Source organism: Telopea speciosissima, chromosome 3 (assembly GCF_018873765.1).
Source record: "Telopea speciosissima isolate NSW1024214 ecotype Mountain lineage chromosome 3, Tspe_v1, whole genome shotgun sequence".
In the NCBI taxonomy this organism is placed as follows: Eukaryota; Viridiplantae; Streptophyta; class Magnoliopsida; order Proteales; family Proteaceae; genus Telopea; species Telopea speciosissima.
The window spans coordinates 24,539,366-24,565,390 of NC_057918.1; the positions used below are offsets into that span (position 1 = coordinate 24,539,366).

General features: G+C 37.6%; 2 protein-coding genes and 1 long non-coding RNA gene across 3 annotated transcripts in view; all 3 read left to right on the plus strand.

The window, feature by feature from the left end:
* The first annotated feature begins 5,137 nt into the window (after positions 1-5,137).
* On the plus strand, positions 5,138-24,176 carry LOC122654394 (protein RESTRICTED TEV MOVEMENT 3-like). Its single transcript, XM_043848466.1, has 8 exons — positions 5,138-5,160; positions 8,051-8,056; positions 18,719-18,731; positions 22,437-22,563; positions 22,701-22,870; positions 23,099-23,390; positions 23,483-23,652; positions 23,809-24,176. The coding sequence occupies exons 1-8, from the start codon at positions 5,143-5,145 to the stop codon at positions 23,976-23,978; spliced, it is 966 nt and encodes a 321-aa protein (XP_043704401.1). The 5' UTR covers positions 5,138-5,142; the 3' UTR covers positions 23,979-24,176.
* LOC122654396 lies at positions 12,444-16,971 on the plus strand. The gene is made up of 2 exons (XR_006331902.1): positions 12,444-12,570; positions 16,942-16,971. It is a non-coding gene; the product is annotated as an uncharacterized LOC122654396 (long non-coding RNA).
* Positions 20,905-26,025, plus strand: part of LOC122655006 (protein RESTRICTED TEV MOVEMENT 3-like) — a 68,617-nt gene continuing 63,496 nt past the window's right edge. Inside the window, exon 1 of the mRNA XM_043849259.1 lies at positions 20,905-20,923. The gene's annotated coding sequence lies outside the window, so the exon portion shown is untranslated. The remainder of the gene's footprint in view (positions 20,924-26,025) is intronic.

The window sequence follows — 26,025 nt, forward strand, 5'->3', positions numbered from 1 at the left end:
TCTTAGCTCTTGCACCGCACAAAAACCTGCGATGCCACGAATATGTGGGGGACCACATTGCAGCGTCAGCGCAGGCGTCATCATGCCACCGTGCCGTCGCAGGCCTTAAGCACTTGCGACCCAGAAAAACCGCTACGCTGCGCAGAGGACGGGACCACAGGATTGCTTCAGTCAGATAAATAGAGGTGACCCCCCTCTCATGATAGACTTGAAGAGGCCTTAGCCCTCCTTCACTTCGTCTCCATTTTCTGTTTTATGCTCTTTTGAGCCATTTCCAAGCCTTGTCAAGTCTTTGTCTTGCTTTCGTCCCCCTTCAATTCATGAGTTAGACTGCGGTCACTCTGTCTGAGGTTTGTGTTGCCTATGACCCCCTTTTTTGCACATTTTCTAACCTATATTTTATCCATTTATAGTCATTATTTTGTCAACATCAAAATAAGCAGAGCTTTTTTAGCCGTTATTTTGTCCGAATCCAGGTATTAAAAATCTCATATACAGTCGTTACTCTACCCGAAGTCTAAGTAGTGAAATCCCTTTTACATAGCCATTACTCTGTCTGACAAGAGAGAGGTAAGCCGATTGTTCGTCTCCACCTGAGCCGTGGTGACACCTCATATTTTGTATCTTTTGTATTTTCTTTACTTTGATTAATTTTGTTCGCAGGTTATACATCTTTACTTCTTTTTTTCTTTATTTTGGACACAATGTAGGCCATTAAAGTAATTTACTTTAGTGTATATAGTAAATGATTTTTTTTTCTTATGTTTGATGCATCATAATCTAGCCTTGCATGTTCATATAAAACGTGTTATTACTGGAGAATCTTCTAAATCTAGCACATAATAGAAAGTTGGATTTAACGGGACGAGATGAGGTGCTAATACCTCCCCATTTATCCAGAATCTCTGACCAAAGCAGATGTTATCATGTAGTCCTTTCCGTTTATCCCGGAAGGGGCTACCCCTATTGGGTACTAGGCCCAAATCTTAGGCGTCGACTCCTTTTTTATTTTAATTTATGAAGCATGATCCCAATCCCTTACATTGATATATCGAAATGTGATGTCATCCATATATCTTATCGCTAAGGAACCACGGAAACCTAACGGATCTCGTCGCGGTACCTACATTAAATTTGGAGTTGAAACTAAATGTTCGAAATATTTATGTGACTAAAGCAGTGTAAGTCTGGAATAGGAACTGAAAATATTCATCATCATGATAGTGAAAATCTTGTTATGAATATTCCTAGAAATAAGAACATAAATAAAGTTTCATGATCAATGTTCCTAAAACTGAGAATAGGTGATGTAACTAAATTTCTACCCAAAAAAAAGGTCGTGTAACTAAATGACAATCTTGTAATAACCAAAATTTTCTAAGGTTTAAATTGGTAGATAAAGAAGAGAGGACCCAATAGGAATTAACATTTATTTGCCAAGGATATAATTGGAAGCAAATATAAAACCTGGGACAGATTAGAATTATCTAAACAGATATGGGCAAAAGTGAGAAACAAAAAGTAACGGGAAAAAGGGGAAGTATCATTATCGTTTAATTACATTGGTATCGCCCACGTCAGACAAACGTCAACCTTTTAAAAAAAATGGTTAAAGAATCCTAATTAAACTCTAAAATTGAAATTAATTTTAAGTCAAATGAGACTCAATTGGAAAAGAGAAAATCTTAAATCAACTTTATTAAAACCCTTAATACAGCCAGCAAAGATAGCATCTTACGAACTGTGCTTGTGTGCAGCATCTTAAGGTATATATGGGTTGGTTACTCGAACTTCACTTTCAGACAGGAGCCAGTTAATGTAAACAACATTTTACTAAGAGCCATTGATGAGCATATTTATGTGTGAAATCTTAGGGCATAAAGCATATATTTTACCACATTGGACAGAATTACTGGATGCTTTCTTGTGCTTTTCAAGTTTTAGGTGAATTCTTGTGAAAATGGAGGAGATGATGCCAAGAAAATGTTTTTAAGCTGTTTAAAGGTGTTAATGGCTTGGATGCATAGCCCATCGAGTCAGCTTCGCAACGGTTCAAACAGCTCATGATTCCAAGTTGAAACGAAGAAGTTACGGTCGTTTCTGTAACAAAGCACGAAAATGGTCTATAAGGATTTATTTGTAATTATTAATAGTCGGCCGGAGACAAAGTGAAGCAAAAGTTTGGATTTTAGGGGCCTTAACACAATAACCAGAAGTTATATTTCCTGTACCCGAAAGATTCCATTTGGAGGGTTCTGGACAGTCCAACTTCAACTTGAGATATCTTGGGCTCCCGAACTCCAAATTGGACGAAATTTGGGTTTATTTTGGGTGATTTTTCGCAAGGAACACAATGATAAGGCCTATATAAGTACTTTATGCTCCACGTTTTCTGAAGGACAGAATGGGTATTTTATTTATTCTTAGAGGAATCCTAGTCATCACCCTTACTATCTCTCTCCTCCAACTTCTCAAGGGCACTTCTGAAATTCTACTTGGGATAGATTTATTTTGAAAGATATTCTCTCACCTATGAAAAGTTGAAAAGTCAAAGATGCTTTGATTTTATTGCTTGGAGAAGATATTTACAAAGAAAAGGAAGCACTTGTTAGAATTGGAAGTTTACTTTTCTAGAAATAGAAGGTCGATGTAAACAATCTTCTCTTCTTCTTCTTTCTATTTTTTTCTTAGGATTCAAGGCATTGTAAAAGAGAAAGGAGAAGAAAATATTCTCTTTTCTTAGGGAATATTTCTCTTACACTTCCCTCTTCTCTCTTCTCCTCTTTTCCCCCTATAAATACCCCTTGCCCTTTGGGTTGTAAGAAGTTAGTTTTTTTGGTTAGTTTCTAGTTTTATTTTAATTCAGTTTTAATGTAATTTTTAGTTCATTCACTCAGTAAAATTTCTTTTCTTCTTCTCTTTGTAAGTTGTGATTTTTTACTTTTCTAAGTTCTAGTTTGCTTTTTGATTTTCATTTAATGGTTGTAATAGGTTTAGTTTATGCTTTAATTTCAATTTAAGTCTTCAATTGGATTGTAATTTCTTAATTATAATTTAGGTTTTAAGCCTTCTAGTCTAAGTTCTTAAGTTGATGACAAGACTTGAAGATTTAGAAGAAGAGGCCAAGGTAAGTTTATGAAGTATTCAAGCTTTTCAGTTACATTCATGCAAGCACATCCAGGTTTTACTATCTAAACTCTCAATCTCATTCTCCTTCTCCTCTATCTCTCTCTATCTTCTTCTTCTCCTTCTCCCTCTATTTCTTTTATTTTTTTTTGTATGATTGTGGTATGTGGATGCACTTTTATTCTCTTATTTCTTTTTATGTGATTATGAAGTGTGGCTGCGTTTTTGTTATTTCTTTCAATTTACATTAGTTTGATAGGTTAGATGCTCATGTGTTAGGACGCCAACTTAATCCCTTAATTTTGTTAGATGCATATGAGTTAGGATGCATTAATTTTCATTAGTTTCATTAGTTTAATTTAACACTTTAATTTGGTTCACTTTGCATTACTTTTAAGTTAGTTAATTAGAGTGACGTATATCTCCTCGTGTTCGACCCATAGCTATGATTGACCCGTACACTTGCGGTATAATTTTTAAACTCAAACAAATTTTTGGATAACAATGGCCAAGGAAGCTCTTCAGCACTTCCAAATTCGTCCTCAACAGCCAATTCGAATGATCAGATGGAATATGCCCCCTTCTCCTTTCCTCAAATTTAATATAGATGGAGCTAGCAAAGGAAACTCAGGTGACGCGGGAATTGGAGGAGTCTATCGTGATCATCTTGCGAGGTTTATTTGTGCTATTTTGGAGGGTGTTGGATGGAATTCTGCCTTAGTGGCGGAAGCCTTATCTGCCAGGCGAGCGATGTCACTAGCTCGAAATCTAAATTTGACACACATTATAATTGAGAGCGACAATTTACTTCTCATCAATCTTCTCAATGGGCACACCACAGAAGCGCCGTGGAGACTAGCGGCAATAGTGTCAGACTGTCATTCTATCAATTCTTTCTTTGATAATATTTTATTTGTTCATGCTTTTCGTAGGCCAATTGCGTTGCTGACCTGCTTGCTTCCACAGCTGCAGGCTCTCGGCATTCTATGTGCTGGCTTTCGATCCCTCCCTCTTTCTTATCCTCTCTGTTGTTTGCGGATGCTTCGGGAACGTTGTTCTCACGTTAATGAAATCCGGTTATCAAAAAAAAAAAAACATATTAAAACATATTCTATCTAAAAAAACAAAAAACCTATTAAAACAAAAAATGGACTCTACCACAGGTCCATAGTACCACTAATAAATAACCCAAGGGGCAGTGCAGTTGGCTAATTAAAACATAAAATGGACTCTACCACAGGTCCATAATCCCGCTAAAAAATAATCCAAGGGGCAGTGCAATTGGCAAAGGAAGAGGCCTAAGGAAGGTGAAGGTCTTGAGTTTGAATCTATCTCCCCCCTTGGGTCTACCTGCCTAAGAGAAAATTCCCTGGTGAACATGGGGGTCCAGTATCTCCCGTTTGTGTTGCGGGGTCTTGCTAATAAATAACCCAAGGGGCAGTGCAATTGGCAAAGGAGGAGACCTAAGGAAGGTGAAGGTCCTGAATCTGCCTCCCCCCTTGGGTTCACCTGCCTAAGAGGAAACTCCCTGGTGAACATGGGGGCCCAGTATCTCCCGTTTGTATTGCGGGGTCGTGCACGAGTCCTTGGGGAATTAGTCAGTCAAAAGCCGGACACCTCCGGTTCCCAAAAAAAGAAAAAAAAAAATCCTGATAATAAATCTAAATAAATAAATTAATAACTAAATATCCTATTAAAACAAAAAATGGGTAAGACCCAGTTCATCTCCAACGAGTTTGGTCCAGCCCAAAAAATTGCTCTTGCATCACATACGTATTGGAAACTAATACTGCCAAGTTGTAACTTATAATGGATGATTGAGATTCATCTAGGTGGTTGAAGGAGAGGTTTTAGGGAGACAATTTGAAGAGAGAGGGAGACGTATTAGAATACGTCTTTTTAGTTTCTCTCTCTTTCTAGTCTCAACCTACTACCCTATATATAACAACATAAACTAAAGGAGCCTTTCCACTTTCGTAGCAGATTTCAATCTGAGAGCCACAAAATTATACCCAGATGGAGCTTTTCTCTATCGTCGATTGTGATGACCAGTTGGAGAAGTTGTCCATGGAGGATGGTGAAGAAGGTTCGCAGTGGGCTACTTGTGCAGTAGTAGTAGTAGTTTCAAGAACGATAAGGGATGAACCTCCAACTCACTTCCAACTTAGAATTAACTCATTTTCCTTGCTCTCAAATTCCACACTTGAAACATACAACTCTGCCAATTTCGAACCTGGTGGATACAAATGGTAATTTATTCACCTTATTAAATTTAATTGCTTCTTATCACATTAATTTATTAAGGTTTCATCTCTTCTTCCCCTTCTTATTAATAATTGGTGTATTTCAGGAAACTCTGTCTGTACCCAGAAGGAAACAAGTACAAAAATGGGGAATGCTACATCTCTCTCTACTTGGAAATGTCAGAGACAGATTCCCTCTCTCCAGGTTGGGAGGTCCATGCCATGTTCAGGTTGTTGGTGCTTGACCAAATTAGGGACAAGTACTTGACACTCCAAGGTGGATTTCTTTAATTACACTTAACTTTATCAAATTAAAAAATCATCCATAAGTTGGATCTTAATTAATTACTAATATTTTCTTTCTTTATATTTTGACAATAGATTCCAATGGAAGAGCAACAAGATTCCGTGGAACAAAAACTCAATCTGGATTCGACAGATTCATTACCCTGAAACAATTCAATGACCCTACTAAGGGATTCCTGGTCGACGACACTTGTGTGTTTGGAGCTGAAGTGTTTGTCCACAGAGAGAGTGTTGCAGGGAAAGGGGAGTGTCTGTTGATGACAGCCGGATCAGACACTAGTAACCATACCTGGAAGATAGAGAAGTTCTCTGAATTGAATGGGGAATTCCATTTTTTTTGAAGAGTTCACTGCTGGTTGTCATGAATGGTACCAATTTCTGTCTGTTTCCACTAACTAACTAACAAGCAGAGCTGAAGTCTCAACTGTTTTAATTAATTATTGATTTCAGAAGAGTAATACTTTATCCCAATGGGAATGGAGAAGAGAAAGACAAAAGCCTTCCTTTGTTTCTGGAGTTGAATGATTCAACAACAACCCTTCTTCCTGGCCGAGGAGTATATGTGGAGTTTCAATTGCGAATAGTGGACCAAATCAGGGGAGAGCACGTGGAATATAAAAGTGAGTCAGTACTATTCAAAGCTTTTAGTTTGATTTTCTCCAATGCCATTAGCTCCTTATTCTTAAGTTCATCTTTAATTTATTGATCATGTCTAAGCCAGTAAGCCCCAAGAAATAAAAGTAAAACTTGAATCAATTATAGATCTTGATTTGTTTTTTTTCCCCCTAAATTCATGAGGATTTGTTTTTGGGTGCAGCACAGCATTGGTTTAATGACTTGAATAACAATCGGGGTTGGAGAGATTTCCTGTCGCTCAGTAGTTTCAGATATCAATCAAAGGGTTACTTGGTGAAAGAAGTGTGCATCATTGAAGCACAGCTTCTACTCATTGGAGCAATTGAGAAACTGGGCAAGAAATCAGAATGAGAGGAAAAGTTTTTCATGGGCTCAGTGTTTATCTTTCTATGTCTTAATTAGGTTATTAGGCTCAATTAGGTATATGGGATTACAACAGCTATCTCGATGATATAAACATGAAGTGCACTTTTACTGTTAGCTAAGTATGTGAGAGGGTGGGAGTTTCAAGGCATTAATTAATGGGTGGAGATTTATGACTTTTCCAACTCTTTGTGAGAGACCCTCTCACATACACGGCTGTCCGACATACACGGCTTGCACAGCCGTGTATGAAAACTTTCCCCATATATGAATGACAGAAAATATAAATTTATAGTTGAGTTTTTAACCGAGGTCACATTTGACATGTTACTAGTTACTACATAGTCATCCTTTTCTCTCTCTCTCTCTCTCACACACACTGGAGCCCACCGCAAAAGCATGGTTAATTTCAATATTGTTTCCATGTAATTCAATATTGTAAGTTTTTTGCTAAAGTTTAGCAAAGGTTTCATAAAATAATGGATGAAAAAACAAAGAATAACTTCCAGGCATTCCTAGATGACAAAAACTAAACAACTACAAAAATTTAGCTCACCTGCCCACCTTCAGCATGGCCATCAGCAGGCAAAGCAAATCTAATCAATTGTATAGAGTGTGCAAGATAACAAGGTCTTTCTTGCAAAATCCAACCTAAGATCATTGATCTTCAAAGTCGGAGGAACAGCCCAACCGGTAGAAACGTAATTTTTATAAGCCTTTTTGCTAGAAAATCTGCTACCATGTTGACTTCCCGAAAACAGTGAGAAATCTTCCAAGATGTTCTGTCTAGGTAGCTCTTTATACTCTGTTATAGCCATAACATGGTGAATTCTGCCATAAAATTAGATGAAACCCCATATAAATAGAGAAGCCTTTTATAGCAGTGCCTCGTTGAACAGTGATGGCCACTGGAAGGGGGTGAATCAATGGACTCTAAAAATTATTTCTCTCAATAGTTTCACTATCAGTTCTCCTATGACCTCTCAACTGCACGTACAATCACATAGTCAACATTGCTTGACAACTCTGACTAAGGCACACACTGAACCACAATCACATACTTTGTTTCTTAACTACATAGTGTTGATGCATATACTATGCAACTACCACTCAAACACAAAACCTCAAGCACTACTGTGTGGACTCATTACTGGTATACATACACATAGTCTTGTGACATGCCTTTCCTCTCAACTGCAGACAAGCATACAGTTATGTGGCAGGTTTATCTGGTTGCACACCCATCCTACAGACGAGCACTCAAAAAATACAAGCATATATGCACAACACAAAGTATATGTGTTTCGGCAAGTTGTCTACATGCACGGAATAATGGTCACACTGACCTCAACGTCTACTCATCACTATTTTTCCAGCATAGTGTAAATGTTGAAATTTGCCACCCTTCCCCGGCAATGACAACAGCCGGACATGGATAGTCATCGACATTTTTCTTAACGACTCATTCAACGCAAACCTCCCCCAGTCCAAAAAAAAAAGCCCCCAAAATGGTCTCCTAAAGCTTCTCATAGCCTTAAAAATTCCCCCCAAAATAATCTCATTTTTCAACCCTACAGTTGTCCTAGACCCATCAAAGGTGACCGCGACGCCGAGGGTTGGTTCTCGTAGTTGTACCGCACGACACCGTGGGTGTGTGACATCCGTATCTGCAGTGCCGCGCTTGTACGTACGTACCCCTGACTCGCTTTGTATATACAAGCAATAGAATATTGGTTCTATCAAGGGTGGCCTTTTATGTCCCACAACCTATCTATTGCATGCCTAATGTAGGAAATTATACCATATATGACTAGGGAACGCCACAAACTGACTTTGTAGATTGTTTGAGTCTTAGATTAGTATTCTCGTTGGTATAGTCTACTTGATATAACATGCCTACAAAAAGAGACATCAGATTGTCCCACGATAAATGACACTTTATGTTAGCATAGAGCTAACCACCAGGTCATTCTTACCTAAGCTACCTTTATTGCTCCTCATGTTGCGACACATGTTTAACCTGAGAATCGCCAAACAAAAAATGTTACATGGTGATGAGTCATAATTCGACTCATCCAATCCCCAAGCAAAACATGGAGAACCAGACAACTACCGAACCGACTAGGTTCAACCAAGCTGTGCAGAAAGGCGCGAACCAAACACCCCCAGGCCTCGGGTCGGGATAATCAACTCAGGTCGGCCTGGCGCTCCAAGAACGTGGTATGATTAACTAACCTAGCCACAGACCCTGATCAGGTCAAAGTCACATTTTCTACGTGACTACCAGCCTGACACATGCCAAACGCAGATCATCCCACCTAGGACTACATGAGGCCGATTACCGTCTATGATCAAATAAGTACACACATCGATCTAGTAAACCAAAACTATAAATAGACATGCCTAACCCAGGTAAAAGGGGACTCTCTCTACTCATTTTCTTAAGTCCTTAACTTGGGAGGGTTATCTGTTGCAAAGGTTTGACTTAGGCATTGGAGTGTACTAACCGGCCCAGGCCGGCACTCTCTTGTCTAGTATTGTCTACCTGTGCTGGTCGGCTTGACCAGGTGGACCACTGCTTGGAGTTGCTACCTCAAGTTATTCATGACGTTTGGTTGCAGATCTTTGCTACCCTTATATTCCCAATCTAGCCTCTGAATTAAAGGGAGACATGCCACAAAAATATCTTCACCTTGTCCATATTTGAGTAGGAGCTATTGGGAAAAAAAATGTTTTAAGCCTAAGAGCTTATTTGTTTTAATGTGTGTTGCAGGGAATGTAAACAGACCGAGTTCAGACTTGACATCCATAATTCAATCTCTCCTCTGAGAATCCAAAACAGAGGCATGTAGTTGTGGGATATGCAGTAAAGTATATATCCTTGAGCTAAACATGATAAAATGTAAACACCTTGTAATATCAAATATGATTTTTTTTTTATTAAAATGTCATGACTTGTTAAGTTTTATAACTCTATTCCAATTTGCTATCTAATGGTGTGAGATCATTACTCATATATGTGTACAGATATAAACAGAAATGCTAGCTTGTCAGTCACCCATTAGGGTAATGTTTAAATATTTATTTTTGCATTTTCTTTCTCTTTAACTTTGCAAATTGTGTGGGACAATTCCATGTGGGGTACTGCGATTAGACCATCAATTCATTCCCCTGGTAGTGCCACGTTAACAAAACTCAAATGCATTTAAATTAAAATAAATGAACCGATTATTTACCATTATGGAGAAGTGATTTCATTCAAATGATGGAAGGCATTAAAAGAGCCAAAGGCAGGTCTAAAATAATCCTAGAAGAAGTTCTAAGGAAAGACCTGTATAGCTTAGGTCTATAATTTTTGTTGTTTACCTTTTCAACTCTTTATATTAAGTTTGAGGTTAGATTCTTGATATTACCAAAGAGAACGGACAAAATTTATCCCTTTAATGAAAATCCAAGAGGATCTCTACTCCATTTGTAAAGTGGATCCCTACTCCATTTGTAAATAGGCCAACTGTTTTATAAATTTCTCATTAAATGCCAACAATCAGGTAACTTGTTTATTTTCTCATTAAATGCAAACAATCACGTAACTTGTTTATGCACCCATAAAAAAGTAATATAATGGATTTTGAGGAAAGCTACAATATCACCCTCTCTCCTTTGCATACATTTCTCACCTCTCCCATCCCTTACGCTCTCTCTCTCTCTCTCTCTCTCACACACACACACACACACACATATACATACATACATACATACATTCTTATCCACAAGTGCATTTGCACGTGCATGTTTACTAGTGTGTGTATATACATCTTATGTTTAAAATAGATAAAGATATAATGATATATTATTTTTTTTTGATAGAAATATAATGATATATTATACAATACAATATTTTGGAAGAAAACTATGATAGAATTTGGATCTTAAATTTTACATAGGACCGATTCAAATCAGTCCCTAAATACCCATGGTCAGATGTACCAAATAACCTTTCCATATGACACAACTACGACTGCTCAATACACGGAAACCATAATAGCAGGCTAGCAGCCTAATTTAAGCCAAGAGAGAGAGAATCTCGATGAGGGTGACATATCAATGGGTAAGGGGCTCAAGTCTCCGATTTTAGGTTGAGCTCTTTTCAACATTTCTCAATGTTAAAAGGGTCTCTCACTCAACCAATAGGTCGTTTTAAATAGAGCAAATTACATGCACCCCTCATATTTGAATCAATTATAGAAAACTCCCGTTGTTTCAATAATTACATCCATACACATGAATGCTAACGGTGTTAATGAAGTGTTAGTTTTAAAATGTAAAAAAATATTTTTACCCTCATTATATCTTGAACTAAAATGATAAAATGAAAATACCATTTTTACCCCAAATCTTCTTCTTCTTCCTCCTCCTCCTACAACCCCACCCGCCCCCTTCTTCCCACCATAATATGGCAAACTGTGTAGGGAAAAGCTGCAATATCATGGTTAGATTATTGTTTTGGTATATTATAGTTAGTTATTTGGTAATGGGTGGATTAGTTAAGGAGTGAGTTGTAATACGTGGGAGGAGTTGTAATGGAAGTGGTAACTAAACCAAGTTGTGTAAGGGCTGCTAAATCTATTTATTAGTAGAATCAAATGGAAGAAGGGAGCTTTTGAATCCCTAATTTCGTCCATAAAGAAAACCCCAAATCCCTATTTCCTCTCTTACTCTCTCCCTATTATTTCTCTTTTTTATTTTTTATTTTTAGATTATCTTGCACTTTGCAAACAGGTTCAACAATCCATATTAAGTAGTAGAGTGTGGGCTGGACAGTAACTCTTCCTCAATTACTTCATTAACTAGGAAAGATACTATACGTGGTGGGAGTGTGAAGAAAGAGGCTAAACCGTGTGGATGTGGATCTTCTAAGCTGCAATTCTTACTTTATAGATGTTTCTTATTTTATTTTATTGGAGCTGAATTAACAAATTTAATTCCTACTTATTAGGATTTATTATTCTCTTTAGTTGGCCGTAGGATTTTTTTTCTATGAATGTAAGGTTTCTTTTGTTATTAGATTTAATCTCAACCATAGGATCTTGGGGTTGATATTGAGTTTTGGGATTCCTCATTTGTAATGGCCATATATATAACCACCGAATTGTGTAGTGAGAATGGAATTCCTTGAGAGCGTCCACGAACCTTGAAGAGTTGTACTTCCAAAACCACAGAAGGGTTTGATCTAACCTAGAAGAAGAGTTAGATCTCCTACCTTGTTTGTTCGATCCTGTGCCCGGCCCTCGATAGAGGAGTGCATTATACCCAGATCAGATCAGATGGAGGGTGAAGAAGATTCGCAGTGGGCTCCACTCACTCAATCCTGCATTCCTGCCTCCCATCTCAATTTTTTTGTTGGTAAATTTGAATATTATTTAGTTGCATAAATTTCCATTAATTAACGCATGTTGTGAATGCAGAAGTATCGAGAACAACAAGGGATGAACCTCCAACTCACTTCGAAATTAGGATTAATTCATTATCCTTGCTCTCCAATTCCTCACTTGATAGATACTACTCTGGCAATTTCCAAGCTGGTGGATACAAATGGTACCACCATTTATTTATTTATTAATTCATGATCGAGCTTATATTATATAGATATATTAATTATGGCCTTCTTCATCTCTTCTTCGATCCCCTACGTATACTGAGAAAATAATTGGTGTATTTCATTTCAGGAAACTGTGTTTGTACCGAAAAGGAAACAAGGATGAAAATGGGGAAGGCCACATCTCTCTCTACTTGGAAATCTCAGAGACAGAGTCCCTACCCTCAGGTTGGGAGGTCCATGCCTTGCTCAGGTTCTTTGTCCTTGACCAACGTAGGGACAAATACTTGACACTCCAAGGTACTTACGTACGTGCTTCTAATTTCTTCTTCGATTTACACTTACATCAAATTAAAATTTCATTCATAACCTGTTTGTGAAAATGACGATGAGACTTTAATCCAAAAAGAAACTAACCCTTACTTCTTCTTCGTCTGCAACTCACTCTTCTTAGTTTTTTCTATACTCTCTCTCTCTCTCATCTGTCTAATTTGTTAATTAAGCTTGAAAATTAAACTGCCAATATAGATGAATGACAATCGATGCCAATGGAAGATTAAGAAGATTCCGTGCAACAAAGACTCAATCTGGGTTCGACAGATTAATTACCCTGAAACAATTCAATGACCCTGCTAATGGATACTTGGTCAACGACAATTGTGTTTTTGAAGCTGAAGTCTTTGTCCACAAAGAGAGTGTTGCAGGTAAAGGGGAGCGTCTGTTGATTACAGCAGGACCTGTCAGTTACAGATGCAACCACACCTGGAAGATATACAAGTTCTCTGAAATGGTTAACGAATGCTATTCCTCTGATGTGTTCACTGCTGGTTCTCATAAATGGTACCAATATAATCACTTCACAGTTTACACTGACTAACTAGCAGAGCAGCTGAAGTCTGAAATGTTTAAGTTGTTTATTTCAAGAGATTAATTCTTTATCCCAAAGGTACTGCAGAAGAGAAAGGCAAAAGCCTTTCTTTGTTCTTGGAGTTGATTGATTCAACAACCACCCTTTTTCCTGTCCGAGGAGTGTATGTGGAGTTTCAATTGCGACTAATGAACCAGCTCAACGGCAGCAGGCAAAACGTGGATTATAAACGTGAGTGATTAGTACTACTGAAACTTATTAGTTCTTGCTTTTCTCCACTTCCATTAGCTCCTTCTTAAGCCTATATATCTTTCAGTTCTTCGTTTATAAGTTGAATCAATTAATATTGATTCATTTCCGAGCTTGTTCCCAAATTCGTGACCAAAGTTATTTGTTTTTTGGGTACAGTGCAGCACTGGTTTAATGAATCAAGTAAGAATAGGGGTGTGGTAAAATTTCTCTCTCTCAATAGTTTCAGAGACCAATTCAACGGCTACTTGGTGAAAGATGTCTGCATCATTGAAGCACACCTTCTACTCGTTGCAACAATTGAGAAAATTGGGCAAGAAAGCAGAATGAGATCAGGAAATTTTTTTGATGGACTCAGTAGTATCTTTCCATTGCTTAGGATATTCAGCAAGATCTGTTAGATGAGATTACCGCAGCATTGTTGAATTATCTGCTTATAAACATGAACAAATTGACTCTTATCTGTTGGGGATTTATTATGTTATTAAATTTGTTGCTTATGATAATCAGAAAATACTTTTGTTGCTGCGTCTATCCCTCTTCTACTCACAAGAAATGTCCTCAGTGCCTTCCAGTGTATGATACTAGTTTAACTGCATCTCATAGGTGAGAACCCTCTTCCTATATTAATGTCCCTAAGTTGGTAAGGTCGGTTGGGCGATTGTCAGGCTCCTCCTCCTTTGCACTGGGAACGACTGAATAATAATTGGTCAATTCTCAAGCCAGACATATTTAACCTTGGTTGTATTGGTTTTGATTTTGACCAGTCAATCCTATCAGTACGGGCTTAAAATTGATTGACAAGTTTCATTTGCCATTCCTCCACCCCAACCTCTCTCCCTTTCCACAGACTTCTCTAACGAGAAAAGAATGAGATTTTCTTTATGGCGGCGTGAGAAAATTTCTCCATTTATGAGGTAAAATTTGAAAATCAAAGGGAGAGTCTTCCATTGGTCGGTGTAAATGCCAAGCGCCGAGAAAATTTGGGAACCAAAAAAACTGTATATAAATTATACAATCTCTCTATCTCTATCCCAAAATCTGAAAACATCACTTCCAAGTATTTTGAACGAACCATGGAAAACAAGAATTTCTTTACATTGGAGGCAATCGGTAAATATTCGAAAGAGTTGTGAGAGAAAGCAGACGTTTGATTAGGGTTCAAGTTTAGCCCTGACGGCCCGAGCCCACCCTGAGCCCGAACAGGGCCTAGGTTGAAATTCCTTGACCCTAAAGGAGGGTTAGGGTTAGGAATTTTCGGTCTTGAGTTAGGGTTGAGGCCTTGGGCTGAGCTCACCCGGCCCAATCTAACCTGACCTTGTTTTTTTCTTCCTTTTCTTTCTTTCTTCTTTTTTTTTTTCTTATTGCTAGCCTAGCCAGCCCATGCATCTTCCTCTCCCCCCCCCTCCCATGGTCAAAGCCAATCATAATTAGGGCTAGGCTGGGCCTGGGTCAAGGCCCAACTAAAGGGACTTAGGGTTGGATTGGGATTTTAAAAGGCCCAACCCAATCAGACCCTATTGCAGCCCTAGACTTGATCATCTGATTGGCTCAAAGAAATCGAAGTGATACCTATATATAGTTATCAACAACTACTATTATTGCGTCTCATCCAAAAAAAAAAAAAAAACCTACTATTATTGCGTAAATTATGTCTATTACGTAACCCAATTAGCATTAAGAAAAGAGAGAATACAGGACAAAAAAGGGGAGAGAGATGATACGCTGGAAAAAACCCCCAATGAAGGAAGGAAAATCTCCATCAGGATCTCGCAAATGCGAGAGCGAGAGAGATGAGAATAAGATGGAAAGCGCATCACCCGATAGTAGTTAGCACTAATAAAGATTATTAAAGAAGTTGAAATAGAATTATCTCAATTAACAGAGCTAGCATATGCATATGGTAGAGTTGGGTTTGAACTCTTGACCAGGATCATCAGGATGAGGATCTGGAGGGTATATGATTCGTTAAAATCACAATTGACGGAGATATTATTGTATGGGGAAGATTTTTTTTGGGTAGAAATTGTAAGGAGGAGATTGGAGGAGAGATTGCCTCTCAACAACAGCAACATTCAAACCTGCATATATAGCAGAGATTGAATCATCGATCGAGTAGCTAATTTATATATATATATAATACCCAGATCAGATGGTGGGTGAAGAAGGTTCGTAGTGGGCTAGCTATTTCCACTCAATACAATACAACTGCCTAGCTCCTATCTCTTAATTTCATTTTCGTGAACTTAATATTTACTTTCATTTCCATTAATTTATGTTCTACCTGCAGAAGTAGTGTGAAGAACAATGAGGGATGAACCCCCAACTCACTTCCAACTTAGGATCAAGCCATTTTCCGTGCTCTCAAACTCCTCACTTGATAGATACTACTCTGGCAACTTCGAAGCTGGTGGATATAAATGGTACGGCCGGCCCGGGTATCATCATTTAAATTATTCACTAAATAATTATTGCTGCTTCTTATCACATTAATTAATTTATTATGTCTTCTTCATATCTTCTTCCTCTTCTTGTTTGTTAACTATTATATATAAGACACATTTATATATAATATAATATAATTGGTGTATTAATTTTAAGAAACTGTCTATACCCAAAGGGAAACAATAAGGTTAAAAATGGGGAAGGAGGACACATCTCTCTCTACTTGGAAATAACAGATCGGGGAGAGGGAGGTCCATGCTTTAATTTGTCAAGCTGTTACTGCTTGACCAACTTGGGGACAAGTATTTGATCTTCCAAGGTTGCATCCATCACTTTAATTTGGTAGGAATTTTTTAAATTGCGATGAGAGTGGGCTTAATTAATTATCGGGTCTATAATTGATGGGGATAAAAAAAAAATACAAAGGCTGACGTGGCTTGTTATTATTTATTGAGATGGACCGGACCGGTCTGGCCCATTGTGGAAGTGGGTTAGGATTTAGGGAGTATTATAAATACTAATGATGAGGGGTCCCTGCAGTCACTATTTTCTTTTCTCTTTTCTCCATAAGAAAGGGAACTCAGTGGGAAAGTCTAAGAGACTGCTAAAGATCCCCATCGTGGATGTCCGAGATTATTCGAGGACTTGCATTCATTCTCTGACGGATCGTTGTTGCTATTGGATGCGATCTTATCTGTTCTTCATCAGCACACGTGGGTACTAGGTACACTTTATTTCCCTGCTGTTTTAGATTCAATCGTGTTCTAGATATCTGTATGGGGATAGATTCGGATTTGACAAAACCCTTGATCGTTCTAACATCATCACTTTCTTCAATTACACTTTTCATCAAAATTTAAAAATTCATTCATAAGCAGTATAGTATCATACTAATTACTATTTTAATTTGTTTAATAATAATAATTAATACTTGTGACAATGATAATAAGACTCAAATTAATCTAAAACAAACTTCTGCAACTCTGCAATAACTCTTCAATTCCTTAGTTTTTCTATATACAGTAATCTCATATGTCTAATTTTTTTTTTACTGATCAACCTGCATAATAAACTGCCTGCCATAATTTATGAATGACCAAAAAAATTAGATGCCAAAGGAAGAGCAAGAAGATTCCGTGCATCGAAAACTCAATCTGGATTCGGCAGATTAATTACCCTGAAACAATTCAATGACCCTCCTACTTGTGGAAGGAGGGTCATTGAATTGTATGAAGGACGTAGTGTGATTAGTCTTAATATTGCTTGTAGGTAATTTGATTTAGTAATGTACACATACACACACAAAGATGCGGAATCAATCCTAGGTTTAAGTTGATGAGCACAATTTGTTCTTGCAGTAAATGATAGATAGTTTAATGAACCAAGTAACAACTGGGCTGGACAAATTTCCTAGGGGGCCGTAAAAGAAACTTCCTACATCTTAGTGGTCACAAAGACAAATCTAAGGGTTATCTTGTAAAGGATATTTATATCATTGAAACAAGCCTTTAGGTAATTGCAGAAATTGAGAAATTGTGCTGAGTTTTTGCTCCTCTAACAGCTCCGGCCTCCTGAAAAATTATGGGATCTCAATTATTAAAACCAATAAGATGAGATTGTTCTAGAATTAGAATTCAGCAAAGCCTTTTAGTTGATCGACTAAATAGTAGCTTTTGATCTCGGGTTGTTGATCATTGAACTCTGCTTATTTGACTGGATCGACTCTAATGGAATGAATTTTTGGTTCATCTCTAAAAATTCTTCTGTTATAGTTTTTACCAAAAACCATTTCAAAGGAATTACCTCATAGCCTCATGGTTTTTGGTTTTTTAACTCAAATGTAGCCTCATGGTTTAATAGTACATTTGAGTTTTTAACCCTTCTATTACCTTATTTGGCCACACATAAGAGTCAGATTGGATTTATCAGTATTTAACATTTTTTCTTTGGTACAAGTAGAAAAATGCTTATGTAGACATGGCTTGAAAATATACATATAATTGGAGTGGCAGGAAACTCCCATCTCTACCTCAAAGGAATTGAAACAACAGGAGAAATGCATAAGGGCACATCTCTCACTACTAGTTTATAATTTGTTTCATTTGCATTTTCAGATTTGAGTTCTTATTGTTGCATGTTTCTAAAAATACAAACACAATTAATTTCTTGCTCTTTAAGATGCCACTGGAAGATCACAGCGCTTCCATGCGATGATTTGATGGGGATTCACCCAATTCATTTCACTTGACAATTTCAATGGCGGCCCTTCAAAGGAATACTTGGTTGATGACATGCACTTGTGTTTTTTGGGCTGGAGATCTTTGTGCTGGAAGCAAAGGTGAATTTTTGTCTGTACAACCTTTTATTTATAATCATACCTGGAAGATAGAGAAGTTCTCCCATTAATGATCTTAATTATTTCCCTTAACTTTTATGCTTCGGTGGTATTTGATGATAACAATTATTTGCTTCCGTCCATTTCTACAGTACAGCTCGCTCTACGAGCTTAAATATGAAGATTTGTTGTTAATTAATTTCAAGAATTTATATCTCAGCTTTTAGCTAGTGACAATGAGGAAGAGAAAGACTATAGCCTTTCTTCGTTCTTGATGCTGGTTGATTCAACAACTCAAATTCCCAGACTGGCAATTCATGCTATGGAAAACTTGCATGTTGGATCAACTCACAAGCACAACAACAACAACAACAACAACAACAACAATTCAATCGTATCCCAATTAAATGGGGTCGGCTCCAAGGATTCTTATAAGAATAAGAAATATAATAAGAATAAAAAGAAAGGGAACATAACAACCACAACTAAAAAATAGTGTAAAACAAACTAATTGTGGTCGGCTATACGGTTCGAAATCAACTCGCAAGCAGAAAGAAGCAATAGGTGAGTTGATACTGGATATGTAGGTTTGTTTTCTCCATTGGATCTTTCTTTCAATTGCTAGAATTAGTACTCTAGCATCCGAGGTAACCCACTCCCTATAATATAGCATTATATCATATCACTAATCATGTCCATACATAATATATTTTGGGTCAGAGTTCGCTGCTAGGTTGTGTAGCTCCTACGTCAAAATAGTGGTCAATGAGAGCACACGCAGGGACATCGACAGGGATGAGATTTTTTAACTCAAGAAGGATTGGGGCAACAATTTTGCGTCCTCTTATGTTCGGGCACAGGATCCCCGCGATCAAGCGGCGTTCTTTTTCCCATATTTTATATCAAAATATGCATCAACGTGTCTCTTTAGAGACATACAATAAAATGAGGTGAAAAATATGTATCAACGTTTAAATTTTAAACATGTTTTAATATAATATAGTATATCTTTAAGTCAGTTCGGTCGAGTGATTGTTGGCTCCTCCTTTGCACTGTGAATGAGTGAATAATAGTCGGTCGGGTCCCAAGCTTGGCATGTTTATTATTCGATCTTACCGATTTTGAGTTTGATTGATCAAAATAGGTCGGTCCTACCAGTGGAGGCTTGGAATTGAGGTCCCTACCTACATCTATCATACCTTCGCCCCACGCTTTTCCCTTCCCACAAACTATTCCAGCGAGAAAAGAACGAGAAATTATTTTTGACAACGTAAAAAAATTTTACCGAGGTAAAATTTGAAAATCAAAACGTGAACCTTCCATCGGTCCAGTGAGTGCTAAGCACTGAGAAAATTTTGGGATCCAAGAAAATCGTATATACTTCATATGTTTTTTTATTTTTTTTTGCTGTAGCTACCAAACACAGGCTTTTAATAAACTATTTAAATAATAACCTAGTCATGGTGGTAACTCGGAGCTCAGTACCGTTGAGTCCTCCCCATGCAGCATTGTGTATATCCGACGTGTTTTATGTTGGTTGTTTCTACGGCTGAACCTTGCTGGAGATTGAAGAAAGAAGCTAAAAAAAAACAGAGCAACAAATTCAGCAAAAGAAGAACAGATGGGTAGAAGGCTAAAAACGTTTCTTGTTGATCAAGCTTCTGGTTTCTTTCTTTTTTCTTCACATTGACAAAAATTTTACATGCTTTTTATATGAGAGATTGAAACACATCTGGACCATACACTTGGCTCCCATTTAACCATAAAATAAAAGATACGAAAAGGACATAAATCATACCAGAATTTGAAAATTTCCAAAACAAGACATGACTTCAATATTTATGACATTGTTAGCCTATAACTTGAATGAACAGAGAGAGAGAGAGAGAGAGAGAGAGAGAGAGAGAGATTGCCTCTCTAACATCTTTTTCATTTTTTTTTGGTAGAAGCCTCTCCCTCTCAAACATGGAATTTAGTTGCAGGGTGAGATATTAATTAAGGATGTCAAAATCAAATTGAAATCATTTGTCAAAATTAAATTAAACTGTTTACATCATAACCACAAAATCGTTTAATAAATAATTCAATTTTGATTTTCAAAATTTGAGTATTTATTTATATGGTTTGGCTCGGTTTTAAACCGTTTTGTAATGAAATAACCGATTATATATGAAACTGCCTATTCGGCAATACCTTTTAACTGGACATACATACTTGTGACCCGATCAGCTCAGTTGGCAAAAGATCAACTCCTCAAATAAGAGATCAAGTGTTCAAATCACCTTGGGGCCTATCTCCATCCCCTAATTCCCCCCCACCCTCTCTATTATATAAGCTCTTAATCCAAAAAAACAAAAAACAGAAAACTTAAGAGTTGAGACCAATTGCTTAAACATTAAGGCTAAATAATGCTAAAAGAGTTAGTACTCTTTCATAAGAGAAAAAAAAAAAAAAAAAAAAAAAGAAGAGAAAAGAGAGTAAAGGGACTCTAAAGTCGGATCTTTATCACCTCCAGTTGGCTGCCCAGTCCAGTTCCCCAGTTCCTCTAACAAAGGAGGGCTGTAATGACCTCTCTACCCATGCCCAAACACTCTGCTCGAGTGGGATCCACCATCCCCCTATTAGAGGAACTGGAGGCCGGTCAGCAAACTAGAGGAGATAATTTTCCCTCTAAAGCCTAAAGCCTATAGTCTGAACTTTATTGGATCGTTTTCAAGCGTAGACTCGATGATCCATCATTCTTTCCTCTGTCAAGAGTTTGGGAGCTGTGAGTGCGAGTCTTTGGAGTGACAGACGAAATTGATCCGAAAGGGAGAGAGAGGGAGTCCGGAGAGTCTGTTGGTCGACATCGCCGTTGCAGTCCATTATCATTTGCAGGTCCAGGTAAGTCTTTCTCTCTGTCTCTCTCTTTTTTTTTTAATAAAGAGATTTTATTAATAATGGAACAAAGTTCCAGAAGCATCTACAAAAGGGGGGAAGGGAAAATACAACTAGGGGGAGAATCATTCCAGATACAATGAGCTTGAGAAGTCGCTCCAAATGTTGCTAGAAGGTCTGCTACTGCATTTGCTTCTCTGAGACTACGCTTGAAGAGAACAGCAGCAAACGACTGGAGTAATAGCCAGCAGTCGTTGATTAAAGTTGTGATTCTCCATGGGATGGAATTAGACAATTTTTTGGATGAAAAATATGACAGAATTTGGGTCTTAAATTTTACATTATCCCCAACCCAAATCATTCCCTAGATACCCATGGTCAGATTTGCCATAACTTTTCCATAGGATACAACTAAGAGTGCAATCAGTACAGGGAAACCTTTTACTAAATTTTTAGCATATCAAAGGAATTCATGACAATATTGGTGTCGTAAAATTCGATATTATAGCAGCCTAATTTAAGCCATATAACAATATTGATGACATTTTGTTGTTGGCTTCGTCCCTTTTTTTTGTTTCCTTCAATCATGTACGTCAAACTGCCAATAATGTTTTGCTCATGCTTTAGCTAAGTTTGGGTTAAGGAGCTCTTCTCAATTATCTTGTACCCCTGCCCAGATTGGCTCCAAGACTATGTATCTACTGACCTTTCTTCTAATCAATGAAATTTGTCTGACTAAAAAAAAAAAAAAAAAACACAGATAGAGGGAGAGAGGGGGGGGGGGGGGGGGAGGGGAAGACTTGAAGAGAGAAACATTAGAATAAGAAGCTGTTTTGGGTTGCCTCTCTAACATCTTGAATCTATATGTGGGGTGAAATATCAACGGATAAAGGCTTAAATCCCCGAATTTAGCTTGAGCTCTTTGGAACATTTCTCAATGTTAAAGGGTCTCACTTAACAATTGTGATTAGTACAATAGATCATTTAACTATGAAATCCCCGATTTGTTGGCTGTTATACCAAGAATTTGAGATGTAGTATAGAATTGGATATATAGCAAAAGGACAGGCGGTTATTAGGCTGTGCATTAACACAGTCCACAGCATCTTTTTAATTTCTCCCTTTCTAATCTCTACTCTGCATAACAAGAGAATCAAAAGGAGCCTTTCCACTTGAACAGCAACCTTCAAACTTGCATTGCAGATTGGAATCTGAGGAACACAATTATAGCTTGATGGAGCACTTCTCTATCAATTGTGACCAAACGGAGCGTTTCTCTATCGATGGTGAAGAAGGTTCGCAGTAGGTTATTTCCATTCAATCCCTCCCTCCTGTCAATTTCTTTCTCGCGAACATAATATTTACTGCCATTTCATGTTCTGCATGCAGTAGCGTCAAGAACAATAAGGGATGAACCTCCAACTCACTTCGAACTTAGGATTAAGTCATTTTCCTTGCTCTCAAATTCTTCACTTGAAAGATACTACTCTGGCGATTTTGAAGCTGGTGGATACAAATGGTACACCATTTATTCACCTTATTAAACTTGCTTATCACATTAATTTGTTATGTCTTCTTCATCTCTTCCTCTTCTGAGAATAATTTATCTTCTTCTTGTTTACTATTAGACACATAAATATTATTGGTGCATTTCAGGAAACTCTGTCTGTACCCGAAAGGAGACAAGGAAGAAAATGTGGAAGGGCACATCTCTCTCTACTTGGAAATGTCAGAGACAGACTCCCTATCCCCAGGTTGGGAGGTCCATGCCTTGCTCAGGTTCTTGGTCCTTGACCAACGTAGGGACAAATACTTGACACTCCAAGGTGGCTTTCTTCGATCAATTACACTTTCATCAAATTAAAATTTCATTCATAAGCTGTGTGTCCTACTAATTAATAGTTTTGTTTAATAATTAGTGCTTGTGACAATGACAATAAGACTCAAATCTAAAAGAAACTTCTTCGTCTGCAACTCTTCTTAGTTTTTCTATAGTCTCTCTCATCTGTCTAATTTGTTAAGCTTGAAAAACTGCCATATATGAATGACAAAAGATGCCAAAGGAAGAGTAAAAAGATTCCGTGCATCAAAAACTCAATGTGGGTTCAACAGATTAATTACCCTGAATCAATTCAATGACCCTACTAATGGATACTTGGTCAACGACAATTGTGTTTTTGGAGCTGAAGTATTTGTCCACAAAGAGAGTGTTGCGGGCCAAGGGGAGCGTCTGTTGATGACAGCCGGACCTGTCAGTTGCAACCACACCTGGAAGATACAGAAATTCTCTGAATTGGTTAACGAATGCCATTCCTCTCAAGTGTTTACTGCTGGTTCTCATAATTGGTACCAATTTATGCTTCCACCATTAATATTTACACTTCACAGTTCACACTAACTATTATCCGAAGTCTCAACTGTTTAGTTATTCATTTCAGGAAAGTAAATCTCTGGCCCAAAGGTAATGCTGAAGGGAAAGGCAAAAGCCTTTCTTTGTTCCTGGAGTTGAATGACTCCACAACAACCCTTCTTCCTGGCCAAGGAGTGTATGTGGAGTATCAATTGCGACTAATGGACCAGCTCAATGGCAAGCACATGGAATATAAACGTGAGTCAGTACTACTGAAAGCGTTAGTTTGCTTTTGTTCCATTGCCATTAGGTCATTCTTAAGCCCGTCTTTAGTTCTTCGTTTCTAGGTTGAATCAATTAAGATTGATTCATTTTCTTGTTCCCAAATTCGTGACCATTTGTTTTTGGGTACAGTGCAGCACTGGTTTAATGAATCAAGTAAGAATTGGGGTATGATAAGATTTCTTTGTCTCAATAGTCTCAGAGACCCATCAAAGGGCTACTTGGTGAAAGATGTCTGCATCATTGAAGCACACCTTCTACTCGTTGGAGCAATTGAGAAATTGGGCAAGAAAGCAGAATGAGAGGAAAAGCTTTTGATGGGCTCAGTCAGTATCTTTCTATGGCTTACGTTATTCAGCTAGATCTGGCAGATGAGATTACCGCAGCATTGATGAATTATCTGCTTATAAACATGAAATATTGACTGTACTTCTTGTGGATATATTATGTTACTGAATTTGTTGCTTATGATGCTCAGAAAATACTTTTGTTGCTGTTTATTGTTGCACCTTATGCTATCTTAACCTAAAACTTTCTTTTCAATATGATGGAAAATATAAATGTATAGTTTGAATTTCATGGATCGAGGTCACATTAAGATGTGACTCAGTTGTTATCCTTGTCTAAGTGGCAACTTGAACCTCTGTTAAGTGCATTTTGGCTAAGATTCCTTCTTTTGTGAATGTGGAATATTAATTTCAGACCTAGATTAGACGTCCCATGCATATCTCAACACAAATCTTTATGTTCTTCTTTAGTAATGTGTCTTAAAAGAGACTCCCTCAGATGGTTGCAGCATATGAAGTGAAGGGCTGCTTTGTACAATTTCCTTCCTTTATCCCTGTATCTAAATTTTGTAAGCAAAAAGAAGGAAAAAAAAATGTGGCTTCAATGGACACTTTTTCATTGCAAATACGTCAAATAACAGATGGTTAATGCTTTCCCTTTCCCATCTTATATGTAGGCCCAAATTTTATATCTAGCCAAGCTTTAACTCAGCCTTTGACCCAAAGGAGATCCAAGTTAAATCTGCATAAGAAATTTAAAAAAAAAAAACAAGGAAAACTCTAGCTTGCTTACCTTCTGTTTTTAAGCACAAAACACAATGAACCCAGCATTGTAAATCAGCAACACCCCCCATATTATTATACTTTGTGCTCTGCTTGTACGCCTTTACGGGCTTTGAAGGCTTGCATTTCTCAAATTAATATCTTTCTACTTTTTTCTTTGCAAAACTATATCTTTCTACTTTTTTCTTCGCGAAACTCTCTCTCTCTCTCTGTTTTTTCCTCCATTTCTTTTTGGATTTAATATCAAACTATTTTTGTCTTCGTCTAACTGCATTTTAATAATACTCTCCTCTAGCAACTTGTTTTCCTTTACCACTTTGCTATACATTGCTGCTTCATCAATGGAGTTTACTACTGAACTTTCATATTCGTTTGTTGGAAAGAGCTTGGGCTGTTAATTGTATGAAGAATGTAGTATGATTAGTCTCAATATTAGTAATTTGATACAGTAATTCACATACACACACAAAGATGTGGAGTCAATCATAGAGTTATTCTCTTCTGTTTTTAAATTTTAAAAGTCATGAGCACAATTTGTTCTTGCAGTAAACGATTGGTTTAATGAACCAAGTAACAACTGGGGCTGGACAAATTTCCTACTTTTTATTTTGGTGAGAGAAAATTCCTACATCTTAGTAGTCACAAAGACAAATCTAAGGGTTATCTTGTAAAGGATGTTTATATCATTGAAACAAGCCTTTAGCTAATTGCAGAAATTGAGAAATTGTCTCGAGTTTTTGCTCTTCTAACAGCTCTGGCCTCCTGAAAAATTATAGGATCTCGAGTATTAAAACCAATAAGATGAGATTGTTCTAGAATTAGAATTCAGCAAAACCTTTTAGTGGATCGACTAAATAGTAGTTTTAGCTGTCAGGTTGTTGATGATTAAGCACTGCTTATTTGACTGGACTCTTTGTTCGTCTCTAAAAATTCCTCTGGTATTGCTTTTACCAAAAGCTATTTCAAAGGAATTACCTCATAGCCTCATGGGTTTTTTTTTGGGTAAATTACACCTGCGGAGCCCAATTTTTATAAAAAGGTTGTTTTAGGTACCCAATTTTTTAAAACTGATGTTTGTGGTGCCTCTTTCTCTAAAATGATCTACATTTCCAAATTTATCCCTGTCAAATCCACCCCTTCACCTTCACCTCCCAACCACTGCGGCCATCACCATCGCTTCATCCCCTACAACCTTGACCCCCCTGCACCGCCCTACCCACCCCACCCCACCCCACCCCACCCCACCCCACCACGCTCCCTGCCCCATCTCTTCCCCAAG